Genomic DNA, 22551 nt, shown 5'->3' on the forward strand with positions numbered 1-22551 from the left:
ATTCTTACGTGCACGCCGTAGTCTGCATAATGCGGGGTGTAATATAATGCACCCATTGCTGGCCGAAGCATCGTATGATGTCTCCAGGAAAGCGTGTTTTCGATAGCCGTTCTCCTTGGAACAAATTCCTCTTTATCTTCTATTCTTGTCTGCCTGTCGCGCGAAACTCTTCCACGTTCGCTGCACGAATAATACCGTATTTGAACAATTTGGACACCGCGAACTTTAGAATACCTTCGAATTGACGCGTAACACGCTCCGGAAGAATGGCTACGTTACACTCGAGTGTACTTAGAAATTCAAACGGGAGTGTTTAAGACGAATCCGAGAAAAGCGACGTACCGGTGATCGCGGCGTGAATCGTAATACCCTGGTGTATTTTACGCGCGCGCGTACACGCGCGAGTATCGCGATACGCCGTGCGGTATGCATAACACGACAGGTAACATAATGCATCTATTGTTAGAAGACAACTCTTTCTCTCTTTCTCCCTTGGCCGCTTTTAAAGGCCGTCGGTAAATAGGCGACGACTACATAGTCGGATACATAGAAAACGTTTTAATACTCATTTGCATGCATTCAACTGGCGTTACGGCGCTTATATACGATGTTTATAGAGTCACCGTCTAGACTCTAGACGAACGTCTTTCCGAACAGCTTTTTCCGTTCTAAGGCCTCTCGGCTACGTGCCGCGAACGATTTACGACTGTTTGTCCAAGTTCGCGATAAAAATTTCTCGTACGAGCGAGCGTTTATAAACTCGAAATTCCTGCGAGAAACTTCTCGGACACGCGGGATTTTCAAGAAAAATTCGCCGGGTTGTATAGTGAGCGACTGCGTCGAATAATTGGCCGAAGACGAGTGGTAATGCTCGAAAAACATCCGGGTCAATGTCGATTTATCGGTCGTTCGCGTCTCTCCCTTTATTTTTCCGCATTCTGACGACACCAGAATAACGGAACACGCGATATTTCAGATAACGTACCGATCGACCGGTCATTCTGCTTTTTGTCACTTTCTCGTACCTCGGAATTCGACAGTAGAGTCGAAGGTTCGTTCGTTGAACTCGCGTTAGCTTGTTTCGCGCATTTGCCGATCGAGAAATACGATGGAATTGCATAACGCGCACGCACACGTAGAAAGTGACAAAAGCATCGGTTGCAAGAAAATTCTCACGGCAGCGAACAGAGAAACTGCTGTAAGGTGTACAAAGCCGATGGCCTGGCTGGTGCATCGAGGGGCTACACGTGTCCCGGCTGTATAATTAAGGAAACTAACGTGACACGATCAAAGATAGCTCTCGTCCATTACGAGGATTCCATTCGAACTAAACGCGAACAAGAAACGCGATTTCCACCTCTGCAACAAACTCTCTTCCTCTCCGGCTCTGTCACCGTTTGACAGTAGTAATATCTATTTCCTCGTCCTTGCACCTGTCTACCTTAAGGCCATCACACTCGTATCCACCTGTTCAATGTGCTTGTAGCGGAAGAACTATCGTCTTGTTCTTCCTCTTCCTTCTCCTCTACCTTTTCTTTTGGAAATTAATTTTATGTTTAGGGAAAACCATACGCTAACGAGCGGATTACGCGCCGAACGATAAACGTGAGGAAATCCTACCATTTTCGTTGCCATTTGTGTCAACTGACACTTAAAACATACTGAAAATCGATAAGGCGATGCACGAGAGAACGATACGCCTACGAACGGCCGATCCAATGCTTGGCTGTACAACGTGCAACGCATTGCGATAGAATGCGTTAGAAAAGTCAAGGCAATTCTCTCCTTGAAAATTAATGCTTGATAATTTATGGAAGTCGTACGCGTAACGCGATGTTCCGATAATTGGGAGGGTGTGTAAATGTTATTGAAATATACTTTCCTGTCCAGTTCCTATGTATTTACTTTGTTAACAGTTACCGACTTTTTGCCTCGTCACTCTTATAATCGTTCCGTTGACAACGTCAAAGGAACTTGCTTACCAGTGCACCTATAAAACCGGATTGGTTTTTCTCTTAATCGCAAGGTCCCATAATTATGTAATTATACTTTTTCTTCCTTTCTCTGTCACCGGTTCAATGCCTGTTGCGCGTGCGATCGCTTCTCTTCAAGGTAAACGTACTTATACGTTCGTTTCGTTCCGCTATCGATACCCTTCCGGTTCGAGGCCGTGTCAAATCGAATAGAACTTCGGTCGATACCTTGTATAACTTGCCGTGTTTTTCTTACGACTCCAGATACAACCACTTCGACTGAAATTCTTTGCACGCTTTAATAACGCCGTCCTTTTTTCTATCAGTTTTGTCCAGGAATTCGCTTCACCACCCGCCGACGGGATTACTTTGCTACTGGAAACACTTCGAGGCGTACAACTTGCCCAAAGTTCACCACCCTCTTCCGGTCACACGGGACCGAGAGTCGGCACTAGAAGAGCTGCTCTGGACGAGTTGGGTTGCGTCGAGTGCCTGGCTGCATGCGCGGAACGATGCACAGATGCACCGAGGCTCCTGGTGCAAGCTCAACCGGGTCTTCTTGCTCTGGCAGTTTGTCTGACTAGTAGCTTGAACCGGTCCCGAGTCCTCGCACTCCAGGTAACAATCGTCACTTCCGTTCCGGCTGCCACGGTACTGTTAATCAAAAAAGATCGCGAGCAAAATCGTGCGTGCAGCATTTACATTCGTCGTATGTTTCTTCGACACCTTTCTTACAGATATACTCCTATAAGTATTATAAACTGACAGATAATCCAAGTCTAATCCGAGTTGGTCAAATACAATAATCGTACTTAATCCCGAAATATTTGCTCCGCGTTAAAAGATAATTATATTTTTCGCGTCGTTGAGATTACAGATATAATTAACCAACTCGTAGAGTATAGTGGGTCGATCTTGCTGTATTTTGCGCGCGTACAGGCTCGTTACGTCTCTGACCTATTGAGATAGTCGTAAACGCTCGTATCCAGTAAACTCGGTCCACTTGACGAGCCGTAACCCGTTATTTTGAGAGTGCTCGCTGTCAAAACCAGTTTTTATCGTCTATCCGAACGTTATTCGGCCGGCTTCATTTGCAAACGCACGGCCACTTTTTATTTTCTTCGACCGAGGAAGTGCACCCTGCAAGCATCGCGACTACGATCAGACGTTGACTGACCAAATTGGATAATTACCTCCACGCCACGTGATCACAGAAAACTACAGTGCCGAGCATTACAACGAGAATAAGGAGATCGTTATCCCGTCCTCGAAGAACATCCGCTGGACTTTACTCGCCAGCCGGACTGTTGTAAAAATCCTTAATTCCTATTTTCATGATACGCGTTTATTCCCTCTACGAAGGCAAAATTCATTCGCAGGAAGGGATATTCGAAAAGTTTCAATTTTTCAGCTGCTGACGAAGGTTTGCCAGACTCCCGGTGGTCACGCGGCCGTCTCGGAAGCCGTATCGACTTTGAGGCTAAAATACGGCGAAGGCGGAAGGTTCCGGTTCCTCGCTGGCGCACTCCTCGCTCCCAGAGCAGCGATTGCACTGAGAGTCGCAGGAGTTTCCTTCCTGAACGCCTTCCTGAAGTCTGCTCCGCGAACCCAAACAAGACTGTACATTCAGGTAAACGTATTGATCGATACTTTACGATTAGAACGAACCTCGTTACACTGTATTCGTCCACGATTCACAGGCCGAAGCCTGCGAAGCTGGATTAGAGCCGCAGGTCCTTCAAGAGTGGCTGAAAGAATTGGACGGCAGAGAGGAGGACGCTTTGAACGATCTTCTACATAAGGAGGTTCAGAAATGGACGCACAACTGCGTGGATGTGGACGCCCTGCAGCGAAGAGTCGTACGTGCCGAGGAAACTTGTAGGATTCTCAGCAAAAAGGTTTCGGCGCTGCAGACTCAGCTACAGCAGCTGCAGCTGGAAAAGCTGAACAATTACAACCTCGAGGATCGTGAGAAGATGACGTTGCTTGGCACGAAACAGTCACCGAAGGTGTCCTCGAACGCCGAGGACGAGGGTATCAGCTCCTCCGAGAGGTCGAGTAGTCCAGAGAACACGAAACACCAGTCGAGATCCAATCACCCGAAGATCAACCCGTCCCCGGATAACGATCAGGAAACGACGATAGAGGACGTGATCGAGGAACTGAGGATCATCGTGAAGGACGCGGAAGAGGAATTCGGCGACAAGAATCATGAACAGACTCGGATCGATCGTGTAGCGGATCAAGACTTTGCTCGCAACGATCACAGAGCTGGCTCCAAGATTTCGCTCGATAATTCCGAAGCTTATCTGTACGACAAAGTGTTGAAAAGAGATCATCAGACCGATCCAAAGATCCCGAAGTCTAACACGGATTCCAATGTGTCTCAAACCGTGATCAAAGGCGAACAGGTTACCTATTTCGGCAATGAACGTGATTATAGCATAGACTCGAATAGTACTAAGCGATTGAATGGCGAAACGCGACGAGTTTCGAAATCTTCCGTGGAAGGGAGCGTGAAGATCGTCATAAAAGGACCCGACGTCGAAGAAGCGATCGTCCCAACTATTCTACACCCCCAACCACCCAGAAGATCGCCACCATGTTTGTCGGCTATAATGGCTGTCAGGCACTGCGATTTCATCGACCACGAGGAACCGTACAATTCTCATGACGAGGATATCGAAGAGGAAACTCTGGGAGACGGTAGCGATTCTCTTCTCAGCGCTTCTCGACTAAAGTATAACGGCAAGAGTCAGCCATATGACGAACAGATCAGAAACACGGGCGTGGATCACTTTCAAAAGCATTGTAAAAAAGAAACGGAACACTGCAGTGAAATTAAGGCGAAGAAATCCTTGGACGATGTCCGGCATCATTTCGGTGAAAACGAGGCGAAAGACAAAAAACCGATACGGAATTATGAAAGTTCGTGCAGCGGGAAGAATAGAAGCAACGAGTCGAGATCGAGCAGCAAACAGACCGATGGGTTCGCGCAAAGACACGGATCCAAGTACAGAAGCGAAGTAGAGAAAAGGAAGCTTCTCCGTAGATCGTCGAGTCACGATTACCTCGAGTCCAGTGCCTCGAGTCCGCGCTCGAAGAGATCCTCAAAAAGCAGGGTCGAGAGTCACATAAGGAAATTTGAAAGTCTCAATTCGTTCGACGAGCACCGCAGTCTGCGAAGTTACGGAAGACCGGGTAGCTCTGAGAATTTCAGCAAAGAGGAGCAATTTTTCGGGGAAGAGAATTCGAGGAACAGGATGCGTAGGTCCGAATCCTTCCATCACGTATCCCACGTTTCTAGGAAAGAACGATGCTCCTCTCAAGGAGGAAGTGACAGCGGATTATTCTACGTGACCGACTTCAACCTGGATCCCCTGGTAACTCGAAAACCGAGATCCGTCGATGCCCCAAAGTCTCCCAGTTTGTTGACCAAGTCTTTGGATAGAATCGACGAAGGTTTGGATTCGATGGTGGATATCGTGATCACGGAGGAGAAAAATCAATGGAATTCGAACAAGTATCAATCGAAAACGAAGAAATCTCGGCAAGAAAGACAACTGGTTAGATCGAAATCGGGTAGATTGGAAGAATCGAGGAGTTGTTACGAACTTGAATCAAAAGAAAAAATGGAGGAATCAAGGAGCAAACATTTGAGGAACGATGAATTATATTCTGGACACGTAAATAACAAACAGCTGAGAAGCGACGAATTGTACGAAGAACAGAGAAATCGGGAATGGAATTGTCAGAATGAACAAAACTCTGTCAGAAAGAACGAATTAAACTTGAGTTGTACCCCTATGATATTAACGAAAAACGGCGTAAGACACAATTCTTTCAGCCAAAACGAGAGTATTGGAAATAAGTTTTCAAACAGATCCACCGATTCCGGTATTTTTGCTGGTCGAACTTATGACACTTTTGGTCTGGGGAAAAATCGATTCAATGCTGGCAAATATTCAGGAAATCGACAAGTGAAGGAAAGTCCTACCGGGAGAAGAAATACTACTCCATCGATTATTGGAAATCGTGGAAAGGTCACTGACGTTGTTTCAGGACTTTATTAATATTAAATTTGTACTTGAAATATTGTACAGTATTACTAAAATGTATTCTTGTACAGATTTTATACCTTCTAATGTCTTGTAGATGTTGAAAATATCTTTCATCGAATTCGATGCGAGCAAACATCGAAAGTGAAATGTAATATCATGTAGCTTTTAATAGTTGTCTCGATGAAACCAATACGATACTTGAGTGCAATATGTAGAAGTATTATCGGCAAAAGTTGAACACTTAATTTATATTGTAATTAATTCTGTTAATAATTGCGGTAAATATATACCAGTTTTCATAATGAAGATACATACATACGTGTTTCGGTGATGGACCAATTACACGATTTTAATCGGCTATACACGAATATATTGTATACATATGTATCTTTTTGTAACTACTATATCGCGCTAAAGACTGTAATTTATAAACACTTACAAGAACATGAACATAATATTTCTGAAGTAATGCAAAAACCAATTCATTCGATTTACTCACGCTGAAATAAAATTGTAAGTATCTTTGAAATTTAATAAAATTGTTGCCTTTAATACTGCATAGCTTTCTTCGGGATGAAAATAGAAATCTATAGTTACATAACATTTTTTTTATTTCTTATTGGTATAACAAACGTAAGAAAATAAGAAATACACTACACTTTCTCTATGTATACAAACATTTTTTTATGTATTTACATTTTCAACTAACGTATAATATGTTACGTTTATCATTTTCTGAATTATACGTTAATAATACTGAAAATTATTTAATATTAGGTAACTGAATCAGCATTTAAATGAAATGCAAAACAAAATGTATAACGCGGTGAAAATCGATGAAAAAATTCATAAATAGTGCTTAACATAAAGTCATGAGTTTAGAGCTTTAAAGGATGCGAAATAAAATTTTCGAAGTCATTAAAGTACATCTTATTATTTTAACTAGCTGTAGCGTGTAACAACGTGGTCGTAACTTCGCTCAGATCTTGGCACGAACGCCTGGTCCGATGGATAACTTCGAGATTGTTTAGCATCAAAGGTTCGTGAGATTTATCGCGTGTTATTTCTAAAAGCTGTTGCGACGATTTATCTACGAACAGGAGAAAATTAGAATATATAAATAATCATGTAATAATGAACTCAAGAGGTCAAACATTTTCACATTCCAACCTTGACAAGTTGTTAACATGTAGGAAAGTTCGTCTTGAGTCGATATGTATTGAAACTCTTCTCCGCAAGCTCCCTTAAGAACGGCTATAACATCCGATCGTGGATTGTAGAAATATAAAGCCTGTTTTCTACTATTGAATTCATTTATCAACGTAGCTATTCCCTATAACGAAAAAAATGACATTACTATCGCGTACGCGGTTTATCTTTCTATCATTTATATATTTACTTTAGCAGCAGTAAAATCAGCTCCGAGGACGTATCTACAATCAACTACGACTGGAAGTTGACTGAAACCCTGCTTTATAGCAACGTTTCCAACTGACTTTTTAATAAAATCTACGGCAGGGAAGTAAAGACTGTTCCCAGGTGTTACTAGCAAATAATCAATTCCAGAAGCAGTCTGCAATATTGAAAATTTATGTTTACCTAAAATCAAATGATGACTTGTTTAATCAACAGTCGATTATCTTTTCATTACTCACTGTACACTTATCAACGTGAACCGTAGGTCGTGCAGAAGGATATAATAAGAATGCAAGGTTTGTTCCTACACCTAGTAAGATTCCATATTCCACTCCAATAATCAAACAGAACAAGAATGTAACAAACATTGGAATTAAATCCTTTTTGCTACTTTTCCATATAAGCTTTATAACTTCATATTCAATCATATATATTACTGCACAAATAATGACTGCTGATAAAGAAGCTGCAAAAAATGATTTCTATTTAAGTATAACAAATATTTATGTCATGAATAAATTAAATGGCAAACATATTACCCTTTGGTATGAAGTAGAAATATGGTGTGAGTAACCCTAAAGCCAATAGTATTAATACTCCAGTGTACAAACCACCCATTGGAGTTTTTACACCGCTTGCATGATTCACTGCAGATCTACTGAAAGAGCCTGTAACTGGCATAGAGCTTGCACAAGATCCAAGCACATTACAAATTCCCAAAGTAATTAATTCTTGAGTAGCATCTACTTTTCCACCATTTGCAAAAGCTTTTGCAATTGCTACATTTCCAAGGACCCCGATCACAGGTACCAATGCTATGGATGTACCTAATTCTGAACACATTTCAATGAAACCAAATGTCTGATTCTTAACTTGCGTAGAGAAAGGGGGTAAACCAAAAGGTGGAAGACCAGATCTCACAGGACCAGTAAGAATAAATGGAGAACCAGAATCTGCAGAATTAAATATGTAAGCTATGGTAGAACAAACAATAACAACAAGAGCATTTCTAGCTGTTGCTATCAACCATATTATTTTTAATAGTATTCTCTGATATTTATGTGGCTTTTCATTACTGGATCCAAATTTGATGTCTTTCAATTTCTATATAATAACAAAAACATGTTTTACTTCCATCATTCAAAAAATAAATTGTAACAAATAAGCATTTTTATATTACCCTAAACAGCAGCAAAACAATGATGCAAGTGAAGCTCATGCCAGTATCCCATAAACTGGTACTGTGGATATTCTGGATTACTTTTGTTAAAGTATCTAAGAATCCTTGAGAAGAAATTTTTAATCCTAAAAGTCCCTTGAGCTGAGAAACTACAATTATAACAGATGTGGCTGAGGTGAAACCAACTGTGACTGGGATCGATATAAAATCTATAAGTACACCTACAAAATAATTATGTAGCTTAAGCATTTGTGCTTGCAACATAAATATAGAACATGATACATTACCTAAATGAAGGAAAGCCATTAAAAGTTGCAAACAGCCGCACAAAAAAGCTAACAATATTGCAAAATCAGCATTTCTACCCTGTACATATTCATGAGTCATCAATGCCATAAGTGCAGTGGGGCCAATTGTAATATCCTTGCATGAACCAAATATTATATACACCATGGCACCCATAAATGCAGAATACAGTCCATACTGCAAAAGACATAATATCATATTAGAAATTAGAAGTTGATGGAAAATTATTTATTAAAAAAAAAAATGATTCACCTGAGGTGCTAATCCAGCTAACGTTGCATAAGCTAGTCCTTGAGGCATAACGGTAAGTCCGACGGTAACGCCGGCAATGATATCATTTAAAAATTTTTCCGAATTATATTTTGGTAACCAGTCCACGATCGGTATTCGTTTTCTAATAAATTTAGTTAATCGACCGCTTTTCAATTGCCATTTTTTCTCGTCCATTGTTTCAAGGCCCATTATAGAAAATGTTCCTTTAAAAAAATCAAATTTGACGATGCAACCACCGATGCAACTATCGACACGCACAGCTTTTATAAAATTTCATGCTACATTCGAAGTCATGTGACGATTTTAATTTATCAGAATGTTACAGTAGCATCCGTTTATATCATATCATAAGATGATAAGAACCGAAGCATCCTTTTTTCTTTCTCTTTTTGAAAAAAATTGTGAAATTTTTTACCTGTGAAAGTCGGAACTTTCACCGAAGCGCAACAGCTTCCCACGCAACTTTTATATTTTCAGTTGGTCACCGTGCTATCGGAAGTCGTGACGATACGAATAAAGCGAAAAGGATATCTGATTCTAAATTTTCAATGTTTTCATTTCACGATATAACAAAGAACTGAAAGGCGTCGAAGGCCTTTCCGTTACTTATATACCCGAACAGAACGCAAAATTGGTCTCACATTTGCGGAGGAAAACTTACTGCTAGCCTTCATACTTTTTGCAGACTAATAAACTCGAGAGTAATCACGTGTATGAATAATCTTAACGTTCCACCGATTCAATAAACTATGATAAATAAAAATTCTTGACGAAAACAGAATTATCGTCCTCCATATAAAAACTCAACTTCGATTTATAAAAAAGAAGACAAAAACAAATGTCGAAGAAATTATGAATTGAATAAGTCGATAATTTTATCAATGTATCTTCTACTCCATACAACTTTTATCATCCTGAATTTATATAGTATTTCTAACTCGGTACAACACTGTCACGCATGGTAACAGTGCATTTAATATTTTTATGTAATTTCATTTTAATTCTAATCGGTGATTATGACTGTAACGAGTGAAGGTGGTTTTTTGCTATTTTACGAATCGTTGAACATTTCGGCTATACAGTAATTCTCAACATTGTTCAAATGCTATTTATTAACGAGGCCAACGTGCTTTATTAAAGGAATATAGCTACTTGACCCTTTCCATTGACAACTATCGTATACACGTTAAAAAAGTGTTACACGGTCACACGAAGAAAGATTTTATATAGATTTTCACGCGACAGTTAACTCAAAGTATCACAGTTCAATTTTAACAATCATTTAGAAAGAACATAACAATTTTATGATGCAAAAAGTATCATACATACATTTCCGTTCAACTATTCACCATCATTGAACATACGGTTAATCATTGCGAGAAGAATTTCATTCATGTAGATAATTTTCTCTATAAAAATTATCGATCGCATTTATTAGCGAGCATAACCTTTCTCAGAGCTAACTCCCTGCCATATTTTATTGACATCTTAAATATGCCATATTACAAATGAAAGTTGATGACACGCACTACTCGATCCATTCGCGAGGAAGAAATGTGCAATCAGTGTACCAATACCACGCGCCGAACGCCGAACACGATCTCACCATAAACTGAACGTAGGAATCGGTACTTTATACGAGATGGTTTCGAGAGAAAGTACAGTTTGCGTTCTTGTCAATAGAGGGACTGCATTTCTACGCTGCAGTCGGTAATTTAGAACAAACAAGTTCGGTTCACTGTTTCACCGAATAACAACCAATAAATTTTCAGTGTTTTCAAATGTCCTTCGAAGGGTGCGTTATTTGAATTTCAAAAACCGTGTTCCAGCCTTAAAGTGCCGTTTTCTAACTTAATATAATCCATAATCACGATTTATCGTACATGTCATGTATTAAAAATAGTGTCAAATAAAAGGGTTATATGAAAATCATCTTTTTTCTGTTACGTTTGAAAATTTTACTTTCGTTTGCATTTGCGCATCCTCTAGTATATCAGTATTATGGCGTCCTGTACGATGGTTGGATGTTCTTTCTAATCTCCGTATATCAAATGGAAGACAGTTTTTTCCTGCAGAAGATTCTGTTTTAATATTTCGATTTTCATCAGCAAATTTAATATACGGTAACTGGATAATTTACCATCCTTGTAACTTTTTGTGAAAGTAATTTTATATTGAAGAATCTACAGAAATTGAACATGTTCATCCGGTATCAATTGCGTCGTAAATGTACTATAATTTAGTTTTTTATCTTTGTGTTAATTAAATACAACGTAAATTTAAAACTGATTCGTTAATTAATGCTCGTTATTTTTTTTACTATTCCTCTTGTTTCGTCTATTAAACAAGTTGAGGTAGCATGTTACTTTAAGCTATCACGAAAACTGTGTCGTTCTGTTATTTCATTATTTTGTACGATTCTGTTGTAATTCATTGCAACAAATGTAAGCATTATATCTATAATTATTCCAAGACGTTTGAAATTTGATAAACTCTTAGTCTTTGGTCTAAATTACTTACAAAATAACGTTAAGCCATGATTTTCTGTGAAGAATTATATTTAGTTTTTGTAAATAAATTTCTGTTAGGTAAAATGGATTACACTGATACAGATTTACAAAAAGCATGCGATACCAAGCAGATGGCCATAATCGGCAAGATACATAATATGCCATGGCTAAAAAGTAATTCTCAGTTATCAGGCCAGTATGTTTGAATTTATTTCATATATTTTAGTTTATTTCATTCTTTGTATTTCTATATTATCTTATGTTATTTATTAATAATTTCTTTTATAAAAGACAATATACTACAAGTAAGATATTTGTAGTCAATTGCTATGTGGTATATTTGTATTGTTGATAATTATTGTGACATGTTTGTTGATATGATAAACATTGTAATGGTATGAACAAATTGTTGCTGGATGTTAGGGTAACTCTATATGTAATGATTACAAAATGTTAGGAAACGATTGAAACAAATACATTTATTAATCTTTGATGTTCATGTTTGTATTATAGCGTAAAAACGCTTCAAGGTGGAACAGAATTAAAAAATAATTCATTCAAAAGTAAAATAAATGAAGAAACAAAAGAAAGAATTGAAATTGTTTCAACTAGCACCGTTTCAACTAGTCCCAAAGTAAATCACATTGATAACGCTCTAATTAAAAACTTAAATGAAGACGATAGTATTATAAGTAAAGAAGAATTTATTAATTTACCTCAAAAAGACATGGAGACTGTTTGGAATGAAGATGTTAATGTACCTAGTACATTGTTTCCAAATTCTCAGTGTTTGGTTATGCAAAGATTGGATGAGCAGGAGAGGATAAGTATGACCTTGGCAGAGAGTATTGTTACAGTTCAGCTAGATCAATTTAGGCTTACCGAACAGGAACAAAGTAAATCAACTGATTCCCATAATGAAGCTGATAACGAATGGTAAGTAATGGGTCAACTGAAAAATTACAATTGCTGCATTGTATTGTTATCCTTCATTTTACATATGCAAATTTAATGATTAGGGATAGCGTTAATGGTATCTCTAACTTGCCAAAGTCGGACAGCGATTTAAGTAATCAAGTAAGTTCAAAGCAGTGTCACGACAACAATAATAATAATGCAAAATCTAAAAGTCAATCCACAGTAGAAACAAAGAAGGCCATGCAAAAAACAACAAAAGTTAATACCAAAAAATTAAATGAGCAAAAGACTAAAAAACAATCTGGTGAGCATTCTGTTTCTGAACTTGATTTTAATATTACAGAACACAAATTTCATGGAGTACATATTTTTCTATTGCAGGCAATTCTTTGAAAGAACCTTATGATATTTCAAAACAAGGTTCTAAATCTAAGGATGACTTGTTGAATTTATGTAATGATGAAAATAAAACTTCAACTTCTACCGGAGAGCCGAAAAAAATAAGCGTTGGAATAAGTCCTAAATTTATCGATAAATATAATGAAGTTAATGGATATAATAAACAGTTAATTATGGGAAAGGGGACGCGAACGAAGGAGCAACAAGTTTTTAAACCACATTTTTCTACATTTAATGATAGCGGTAATAATAGCAGATCCTCTATAGGAGGGTTAGATGACAAATCTAAATCTGTTGCTACAAAGTTAAAAGTATCTAGAAACGAATCAGATAAAAAGGGCAATGAATTAGATGATACAAAAAAGTGTCATAAAGTTCAAATAGCACGCACTCAGTCATATAATTATCAGTATATCAGAAGTAAACCATCGGTAAAATCACAACAACAACAGCAACGATATTTAAAGAACGTAATTAAATCAGAAGAAACTAGTTCAATTAAAAATACATCTGACTGTAATAATACCGCGTCTACTTCAATCGAGAATTCGTCTAAGAAAAAATGTGAAAGTCAACAGAGTATAACGAATAAGCAAGTTAGCGATATACATTCGACTCACAGTATTTCCGGGAAAAGTATTAAGAATTCAAATGTTCCAGAATGCAGTATAGGCGAAAGGAATGCCGGAAAGTCAAGCTCTGTCTCGTGTAAACGAAATTACCAAAACTTAGCTAACGCAAAAAATATCGTTGAGAGAAATGTTAAAGATGATCAAACGCATACGCAAAAATTTAAGAGAGATTCTAACGTTTACAGACGTTCATCAACCGTTATCCCGACATTTTTTAAAGATTTAAGCGGACACGCGAAAACAGAGGATAGCAAAAAGAACGTTAGCGATAATAATTCAGCAAAGGATTATAAAGTAAAAGCTGTCAGCACGGCAGATGCAAAAGTACATTGTGAATCAGAAGGCTCAAGAGTATCAGTGTACTCGCATAAGACAAGTAATGGTGCTAGTAATATAAACAAGACTGATACATTAGATTCGTCTACTGTAAATAATGTACAGTCTGTAAAGTCATTAAATTCTTGTTCAGACAACACCAAAGATTCTATAATTGTAAATGTGTCACAAGAATTACAAGTTTCGCAAGTCTCTTGCAACAAAACTGAAGTACAATTTGTGAAGACTGAACAAGAAAATACTAGTAATAATAATAGCAATAATAAAACAAGTACTAGTAATTCAGATACCAAATCAGTTAAATTCTCGGACAATGTTCAAGAAATTAATGTGATGCATCGATCAACGCCATCGTATTCAGATAATTCTATGCATCAAAATAAAATACCAATTAATCCATTTTATTCGAATTTACAAAATACATCTAACACGAGTGATGCTCAACAAATGGAAAACCATCAAAACGTACAAAATAAGAGTTATTTCGATAATAATGCTGCTCAATATAGTAATACAACAACCAATATGCAACATACCGAAAGAGATTTACAATTGCTGGATGTGGTACAACAAAAACCAGAACAAACTTCTCATATGACTCCACAGAATGTGTTGCCACAAAATAACAGTAACACAAGCATTGTAATGGGAAATAGATTACCTTATCAAAGTATGCCTGCTATGTATTTAAACCAGTATAATAATACACAAAATGTACCAAGGAAAACGGCCGACAGTACAATCATTTCTCAAAATGCGTTAATTTCAAGTACCGCTTCTTACAACGTAGAAAGTCAAAACGTTTTACAAAATGATCCTTCTAACATTCTGATGCATAATACTCAAACGTCTGTTTTACCGCCGCCAGGTTTTCACAATCATCCTGTAACTACCCAGCATAATCAATGGAATGTGCCGTTTCCGGATATGTTTCTGTTTGGAAATATGATGAATCCAGTTCCTCCTATGAACGTGCAGCTTCAAAACTCCAGACACGTGTGTGGCACAGATTACAACAACATCCAACAAACGGGTTATTTGCAGCACCCAATGTTTTACGTTCCGCCAATATGTATGCAGAGTTGGAATCCTCTATTGCAGTATCCCGCGCCTTTGTTTCAAAATTCTCCATATGCTAATTGCAACACGTATCCTAATCAAGTATTATCATCACCTAATTTGGTAGATTCCGCTAATTGTCCCGTTTCAACGTCAATACAAAACAATACGTACAAACATTTTCAGCCAGTGCAGCAAATAGAGAATCCCCCAAACTTCTCTGTACCCGTTAAACTCGACAGTTACATGGGAAATATACAAGGGTGCAAGTCGAATAATATCAGAATGAAAGATAACTCGATGGACACTCACGCGAGGGTGAATCAGTACCGAGCTCCACTGCCAAACGAGTATCAAAATTGTTCTCAAGATGGTCAACTGATGGTGCCGTTCTCCTATGGAATCGCGATGGACTCGATGGCAAGAAATTGCCCACCAAACGTGCACATGCAAATGAGTCAGAAGTATGCACCGCACGCCCTAACTACCGCTAATTATCAAAGAATGCCAGAGACCTGTTCGCCGTTCCAAAACAATCAGGACTCCCACAATAGGAAAGATGACGTATCCAAAAATGATTCAGATTGTATACCGCCAATGGTGTCGCCAAGGGAATGCATGTATTACGGAGTCAATTACTCTCGCAAGACCGATACGGTACAGCACTCGTCCCTGCGGTCTGACATGAAACCCGTTACATACAATATTCATTCGGTAAACAATCAACATTACGTTCCGCAATATCAAAGGAACAACGCGATTTATCATAACTCGACACCGAAAGAACTTTCAACCAGGGTAACTATGGGTCGCGGTATACGGAAAACAATGGATCAGTAAGCGTAGAAAAAGAACGAGTACCATAAAAGCCATGCATACATGCTACATCTATATTTATTTCCTAAATCGTTATAAAAACCGTTACATACTTACTTTTACGATTACTCATCCATTTGTATCATCGTTATCTTCGCATATGTATATGTATGTATATTGCAGAGTTTAGATTTTTCATTTATTCCATTAATCTAGAATCTACTTGTATACACACACACACACACATACATTCACACATACTAATACACACACACACACACACACACACACACACATGAATACGCACACACAGATATCACGTACATCGTGTTAGATGTTTCGCATTATTAGAAATAGTTTCCAAAGTTGAAAAAAAATGTAAAAGAAAATTTATACGATACTGCCATTTGTCGGGAATATTATTATAATAGCTTTTCTGATTTCCTGTCACAACAGTATGAAAGTAGCAGATCTATTTTCTAGATTTTCTTCAGATATTTATATCCACATTGCTATAGAGATCGATGTTACTCGTTACTTGGATTCTATGTACTTTTTAAATAACGAATAATCCGAGCGCTTGTTTCGGGGCGTAAAAAGCGCGAAACGGCAACGCACAGTATTTCAGTGCAAAATTCTCGGGAGAACACTTTTTTAAGTTCCTATGATCGAAAGTATTACGACCACTTAGTATTTAGTTCGCGTTACGAAAATTTTCCGCTCGTTCTCCTTTTCCTTTTTCTTTGTTTCTTAAAAAAAGAACGTTGCGTGTTATGTTTAAGTATCTTATAATTAATATTAGTTCTATGCGATCTAATACGGTAATAGTATCGAACAATTTGATTTTTATGACAACGTTGTCCAGATTATTTCATTCGCATTTTTATTTTTTCGATTTATTTCTTCGTTTCAATTTGATTTTGAGGCAAAGGATTTTTATATAACATATATATCCGAGCGATTTATTTTTGTTTAAATATTACTTATATTGTTAAGAAATATCATATAGTTTATTTTTCGAGGACTTACAAGTTTTTACAAAATAAAACGTAAACTTGCCGTACTTGATAGATGTTATATATATATATACATTATACTATAATCCCTCAACATATTCTGATATGCATTTATAACCACAGTATTATTCTTTCATCTCTATTAAAAAATGCACGTGTCAATAGTCTTTTTGAAATAGAAAAAGCAAGTAATTTCTTATGAACTACGTCATTGCTGATCGATTCATATATCTTTATAAAAAGTTACAAAAACGTACGAATTATCATATAATTGAAATATCATAAATACACGTTAATAGTCATTACGATTTTATACGATATCGTTGATAGTCTTATAACTCGAATTTCATTATACGATTAAAGAGGAAAACTGCTAGGGATAAACCGGCAGAAATTTTCAGTAGTCTTCTTTTCCTAATTCCAATATGTACTTATTAACTTTTCGCGATGATTTTAAAGTTTCGTACTCGTGTGTTCGTTCTTGGTAGCAATGACAGTTTTTCCATTGGACATATCTAGTAGTTCTGCGCCGATTTCTCGCGTTCGTTTGATCGTGTTCCATTCTTTCAAAGCAGCCATCATTTCGGCGTCGGTATTGACTACTCTGATAGGTTCCTCGGAAAGCGATTGAATGCTTCGTAAAATTTCTTTGGAGGGTCGTAACATTATCAAGTTATGATTCTTCTCTTTGAAGTCTCTCATCACCATGTTCAATCCCTGTAAATGTTACAAATCGAAGAAAAAGGTTCAAACGAAATCACGAAATGTGTTCAAATCTGTCCTAGATTTTACGTCTTTGAGCGATCGCGAACAAACAAACTTGTATATTTTTTCTTCGTTATTCTTATAAAGTGGATAGAGAAATATTTAATACGAAGATCGATCTATTTTTGTTCGGTGGAACGGTAAAGATGCTACTGATCTAACTTTATTGGTTCAAATACGAAGAAAAGGAAGTGGGAGCACGAAGAGGTAAAATCCAGGCCAAATTCGAAATATTTTGTTTAAAATAAAAATCGCTCGTACGTGCGCCGCAGTGAAATCAATTTTGTCGATGTGTTTGCAATCTAACACGACCACGTTCGAGTTCTTGAAGGTTCTCAGTAATTTATGCTGGTTGGTAGCCAAGTTCTCGAGCAAGTATATCCTCAGATACTCCACAGCTGGGAAAAGCAAACCGGCACTGGGCTGCACGAGGATGTAACTTAACGTAGGCGTCTGCAGCGTAGAACAAGAAGAATAAGAAGAAAGAAGAAGAAGCAAAACAAAGGGATATTTTTAAAACTAGCAATCTTTCAGAGTCTTCGTCGATCATTGTTATGTACTTACATTTCTGTATTCGATATATATTGTCGGCCTGGCGTTGAAATAAATTAATATTGCCAGATCAATCAGTACCCCTATTAAAATCCCAAACTCGACACCGGCGAACAAGCATGCGAGGAACGTTGCTAGAGTCGGTATTAAATCTCGTTCTGAAATAACGTTTAAGCGTAAAATTAATGACTTGAGTTAGTTTCTGAAAAAGATTTTTATTTCGATATTACGACGAATTCCATCGAATCGATACAACGCGTACGTTGCTATACAATGGTAATATATTTTTGAACTTACTACTGCATTTCCAAATCGGTCGAATTATTTGCACCTCGATCATGAATATTACGGCGCAAACAATTACGGAACTCAGGGTGGCTTTTGGAATATAGTAGAAGTACGGGGTGAGTAAACTTAGAGCTAGAATGACTAGAACACCTGGCATAGAAATTTCGTTTACTTTTCCTGTTCCATTCATCAACGTTTCTATAGAGTTATGAAAATTTTGTTTTACCCGTGTATATGCCGCCGAATGGTGTTCTTACACCCGAAGCATTATTTACGGCGCTTCTAGAGAAAGAACCGGTAACCGGCATCGATTGGAAAAAGGAACCGGCGATGTTGCATAAACCAAGGGTCAACATTTCTTGGGTAGCGTCCAGAGACTGTCCTCGTGCTTAACGGGAGTAGTAGTAGTCGATTAAACTTTTTTAAAGGTAGCGCGCTTAACGGAAGAAGTTATATAGGAAACTCACAGAACGCTTTCGCGATTGCCACATTTCCAATGATCGAGATCAAAGGGACGATCACGATACCAGTGCCTAAATTTTTGCACATGTCGAGGAAAGTCTCGGTCCCGTTACCAACAGTTCTGGAAAAGGACGGAGGCGCGACGGAAGGTAGTCCCGCGTCGATATGTCCTGTAAGGACAAACGGAGCTCCACCATAGATCTCGTAGACGTACGACACTACTGCGCACACGATCACGACCAAAGCGTTTCTACCAGTTCCTAGGAACCAGATTGATTTTCTTAAAATTTCATTGGAGACCTTCAGGTCTTTCACTTTCTGCAACGAAAAGAAGAAAAAAAACACGAACCGTATATCACGGGATACCTTTTACCATCAGTTTTTGTTACAATTTTTACACGTTCGCGGAATACCTAGAAAAACTAAGTTGTACGGCGATTTACCTTCAAGGTCAATAGAATTAGAATGCAACAACAGGATAAGATCAGGTCAGGTATTCTGGTCTGACCCACGTTGTTGGCCAACAACTTCCAAAGGTCCACGAAACTTTCTCCGTGTATTTTTAAACCGAGCAAATTTTTGATTTGACTGCAGGCGATAATGACACTGGCCGCTGAAGTGAACCCGCTGACAACAGGTATGGAAACGAGCTCGACCAGGAAGCCTAGCCGGAGGATTCCGAGAACGACCGTAACACATCCTGACAAAAAGCACAGGAGAATCGCGTACTCTGGAATGCCTCTGTGAACAACACGAAAATTAATGAAATGTAATAACTGTACTTACTCTTGCTACGGTCTTTCATTAATTGGAGGGCAACGGAGGGTTCGATGATCTAACACGTTTCGTCAGCTCGCAAATTGCAGACACGAGTTAGATATCACGCGACGAATACTCTCGCGATAATTGCTTTTCAAGGGTTAATAGCATCCTTTCAACCGCTATTAAATAATATTGGTTGCCATCCCAATTGCTCGCGGTCGTTACTCACGAGCAAATTCAACTATTATGTCAACCGATTAAGATCCGTCGTTCACTGGTTATCAAATAAAAAGTTATCAATATTGCACAGAAAGCACCGTCGTCGTTCGACTCGATAGGGATGCAAGAAATAATCGCTCACCTCGCGTACGTGTACGTCAACAAAGAGATCAATGCGGTTGGACCAATATTGACTTCACGACAGGTACCAAAAATGATGTACACGAAGCTACCGGCGAACGCGCTGTAAAGACCGTACTGTGGCGTTAGCCCTGCCAATCCAGCGTACGCGATTGCCTGTAATCGAAATAGTAGTTGGTCGTTGCGTTGAATCGTGACACATTGTTTCGCCGTGATAAAATCGTGCGTTCCTTGGAAAGTACCTGCGGTATTAAGGTCAGGCCCACTGTCAGGCCAGCAACTAGGTCGCCCAACGCGTCGCTTGCTTTATACAAGGGTAGCCATTTCAGAATAGGAACTCTGTTTTTCAGTAGTTTCTTGATATTCAATCCGGTCATGGTTTTCGTGTTTCCTCGTCGCTCACCAGTTGATTTTCTTCTAGTGCATCCTTTCTCGTTTCACATCTGTACAGAAAGTCTTTTTCATTATTTTATTTTATTATTATTACTTTCGATTATTTCCCGGTTTTATGAAAAGCGTCGGCACAAGGAAAATTTCGATTACTACTCGATCGGTGGACGTGCTCGATCACTATGCAACCGACACTGCCAACCGCTAATCGTACGGATTTTAAGATGCAATTGGTGAAGACAGGCTTTTGACGGTAAGGCATCGTGTTGCGACGAGTCACATGATCGGCGACCATGTGAAACCGATCGAAGCACGTGATTGTCCTATTTCTTACTTCCTGACCGCAATTTATTTCGAATGCGCGTTCGTCGCCTCCGTCCACTTTATCACTAAAAGTGTTGCTACCGTTTCCATTTGTCATTAGCACAGAAAACGTAGACGGCAATATCGCCGACAATTTCAAACTCTAACGTTCCACTATATCATGCTCAACGATGGTCGACACGTTGTTTCTTTTATTCGAAATTCACTTATTGCTCGCGAACGATGCTATAACCGGAAGACGACGAATTCGAAAGGAACAGGTCGACCGAATCGTCGGGACGTTCGGAGCTTACCAATTGATGCGTCCTCTCGTACCTGCTCTACACTCTGATTAAATCTACAGCTGTTTCACACGTGCCTCTGCTCTCCCTCCACTCGAACAACCTGCTGATACGTCGTCCAGGATACGAACGCATGCGTCGCCCCTCTAAATGGTCATTGGCTTCGGCAAACCCAAATCATCGACAATTTACCGAACAATTTGTCTTTTCTTTACCGATCCACGCTCGAATTTTTATTCACGCAGCTTCCTGCTGGGTGTTTTCCATTCCGACGCCACGGTAATCGTCGTCGATTGGCTTTGAAATTGGAAACGAGCTTTCGAATTCTCTACGGTAATTTAATGAAAATTAAACGATCGCCCGCACGTCAGTACCGTCACGCGTTCAGAAAGAAAATAGAGAAAATTTTGCTGCAAGACGATCGCGAAGTATCGTTTCATAGAAGATGGAAAGTAAGTTTTAGGACAGTGACGAGTTGGCAACTGGTAAAAGTTGTCGTAGCTCTACGATTACGTGGTAATGGTTTACGCCAGAGGTGGAATACATTAACCAGTTAAAGAGAAACAAACAGATCGTTTAAAAAACAAACAACGCTGTACGCTCGATTGTACTAGCTTCTTCATCGATTATCATGGAATGCGTCGAACGTTTACACGATCCGCGAGCGACAACAACGCGTACCGGTACGATCTTCCATACTGTCTCTATTTTTCCTTTTTCTCTCAAATCTTTTTTACCCGTTTCGGTTTTTTATCCCGAGAGAATGGTTGAAATTCTTCGCGTGTCGGGTACCGCGTGCATGTTTGTAATTACAAGGACGGTCCGTGTTCTTGAATGACGATATGTTTTGCATGTTAACGTGCTACTCGTAACACGTTAACACAAAAAGTAACATTCGACGTTCCGCGAAGATAATATGTTTCTTTCCAACAACTTTATCCATAACTATAATATTCCGAATCGAACGAAATTCATAATTCATACGCATCAGAAACCTATGTCATCGAGTTGTTTCGAATGATAAATGGAAGTGACATGACCATAAAATGCAATATTATTTACGGATATCCAGTATTGATACAGCTGAGACGAGATCATCTTATGCAGTCGTCATAAATACATAATCGTCCGGTATTCCCCGAACAAGAGGAGAACAGTAACTTTTGGAATCGCTGTAAGTAGAAATAATTGACTTGTTAAGACTATTGCTACAGTACTGTCTGATTTAGTTAGCGTGCAGTCTCGGCAGTAATTGCGATGTGAGAATTATCAATGAAAACTGTGAACGCGCTAAGAGCTGTTAACGCGTTAACATTTATATTTAAGACGAACTTCGCAATTAATCCAGCGATCCTATTTTTAATAATTGCATTACAGTCTACGCTCCTTTAAATGTCTCGTGTAGCGTTGCAAAATGCAAAATTTTTACCATCCTGTTCATCAGACTGTCCGACACTTGGGACAATATTTAT

General features: G+C 38.6%; 4 protein-coding genes across 15 annotated transcripts in view; 2 read left to right on the forward strand and 2 right to left on the reverse strand.

The window, feature by feature from the left end:
- mwh (multiple wing hairs) overlaps window positions 1–6586 on the forward strand; it is a 33472-nt gene extending 26886 nt beyond the window's left edge. For all 4 annotated transcript variants that reach the window (XM_003708244.3, XM_012297295.2, XM_012297296.2 and 1 more), the window contains 3 exons: window positions 2300–2591; window positions 3385–3603; window positions 3674–6586. In XM_003708244.3, the coding sequence (XP_003708292.2) occupies window positions 2300–2591; window positions 3385–3603; window positions 3674–6046 (2884 nt within the window). In that variant the 3' untranslated portion in view covers window positions 6047–6586. The remainder of the gene's footprint in view (window positions 1–2299; window positions 2592–3384; window positions 3604–3673) is intronic.
- A 363-nt stretch (window positions 6587–6949) lies between these two features.
- On the reverse strand, window positions 6950–10818 carry LOC100880363 (sodium-independent sulfate anion transporter). Of its 2 annotated transcripts, none has more exons than XM_003708243.3 (9): window positions 10539–10818; window positions 9189–9412; window positions 8918–9113; window positions 8631–8851; window positions 7990–8554; window positions 7690–7916; window positions 7434–7607; window positions 7205–7367; window positions 6950–7124 (listed from the first exon to the last, which is right to left on the reverse strand). In XM_003708243.3, exons 2-9 carry the CDS (start codon window positions 9396–9398, stop codon window positions 6973–6975), a joined length of 1908 nt encoding a protein of 635 aa, XP_003708291.1. In that variant the 5' UTR covers window positions 9399–9412; window positions 10539–10818; the 3' UTR covers window positions 6950–6972. The 2 variants fall into 2 exon arrangements, with proteins under 2 accessions (XP_003708291.1, XP_012152676.1); XM_012297286.2 differs by lacking the exon at window positions 10539–10818 and adding an exon at window positions 9625–9770.
- A 193-nt stretch (window positions 10819–11011) lies between these two features.
- LOC100880249 (uncharacterized) lies at window positions 11012–18286 on the forward strand. 5 transcript variants are annotated; one of them, XM_012297282.2, is made up of 6 exons: window positions 11012–11332; window positions 11798–11915; window positions 12233–12655; window positions 12739–12941; window positions 13019–15165; window positions 15250–18286. In XM_012297282.2, the coding sequence occupies exons 2-6, from the start codon at window positions 11803–11805 to the stop codon at window positions 15901–15903; spliced, it is 3540 nt and encodes a 1179-aa protein (XP_012152672.2). In that variant the 5' UTR covers window positions 11012–11332; window positions 11798–11802; the 3' UTR covers window positions 15904–18286. The 5 variants fall into 5 exon arrangements, with proteins under 5 accessions (XP_012152672.2, XP_012152674.2, XP_012152671.2 ...); XM_012297284.2 differs by having other exon boundaries at window positions 13019–14674; window positions 14873–18286; XM_012297281.2 differs by having other exon boundaries at window positions 13019–18286.
- Window positions 15593–21749, reverse strand: LOC100880133 (sodium-independent sulfate anion transporter). Of its 4 annotated transcripts, none has more exons than XM_076534738.1 (10): window positions 21114–21749; window positions 20327–20527; window positions 20086–20240; window positions 19406–19703; window positions 18968–19280; window positions 18727–18888; window positions 18510–18650; window positions 18225–18370; window positions 17922–18113; window positions 15593–17612 (listed from the first exon to the last, which is right to left on the reverse strand). In XM_076534738.1, exons 2-10 carry the CDS (start codon window positions 20459–20461, stop codon window positions 17349–17351), a joined length of 1806 nt encoding a protein of 601 aa, XP_076390853.1. In that variant the 5' UTR covers window positions 20462–20527; window positions 21114–21749; the 3' UTR covers window positions 15593–17348. The 4 variants fall into 4 exon arrangements, with proteins under 4 accessions (XP_076390853.1, XP_012152675.1, XP_003708289.1 ...); XM_012297285.2 differs by having other exon boundaries at window positions 21092–21749; XM_003708241.3 differs by lacking the exon at window positions 21114–21749 and adding an exon at window positions 20809–21080.
- Between the last annotated feature and the right edge of the window lie 802 nt (window positions 21750–22551).

The sequence above is a fragment of the Megachile rotundata genome, chromosome 8 (genome assembly GCF_050947335.1).
Source record: "Megachile rotundata isolate GNS110a chromosome 8, iyMegRotu1, whole genome shotgun sequence".
Lineage (NCBI taxonomy): Eukaryota > Metazoa > Arthropoda > Insecta > Hymenoptera > Megachilidae > Megachile > Megachile rotundata.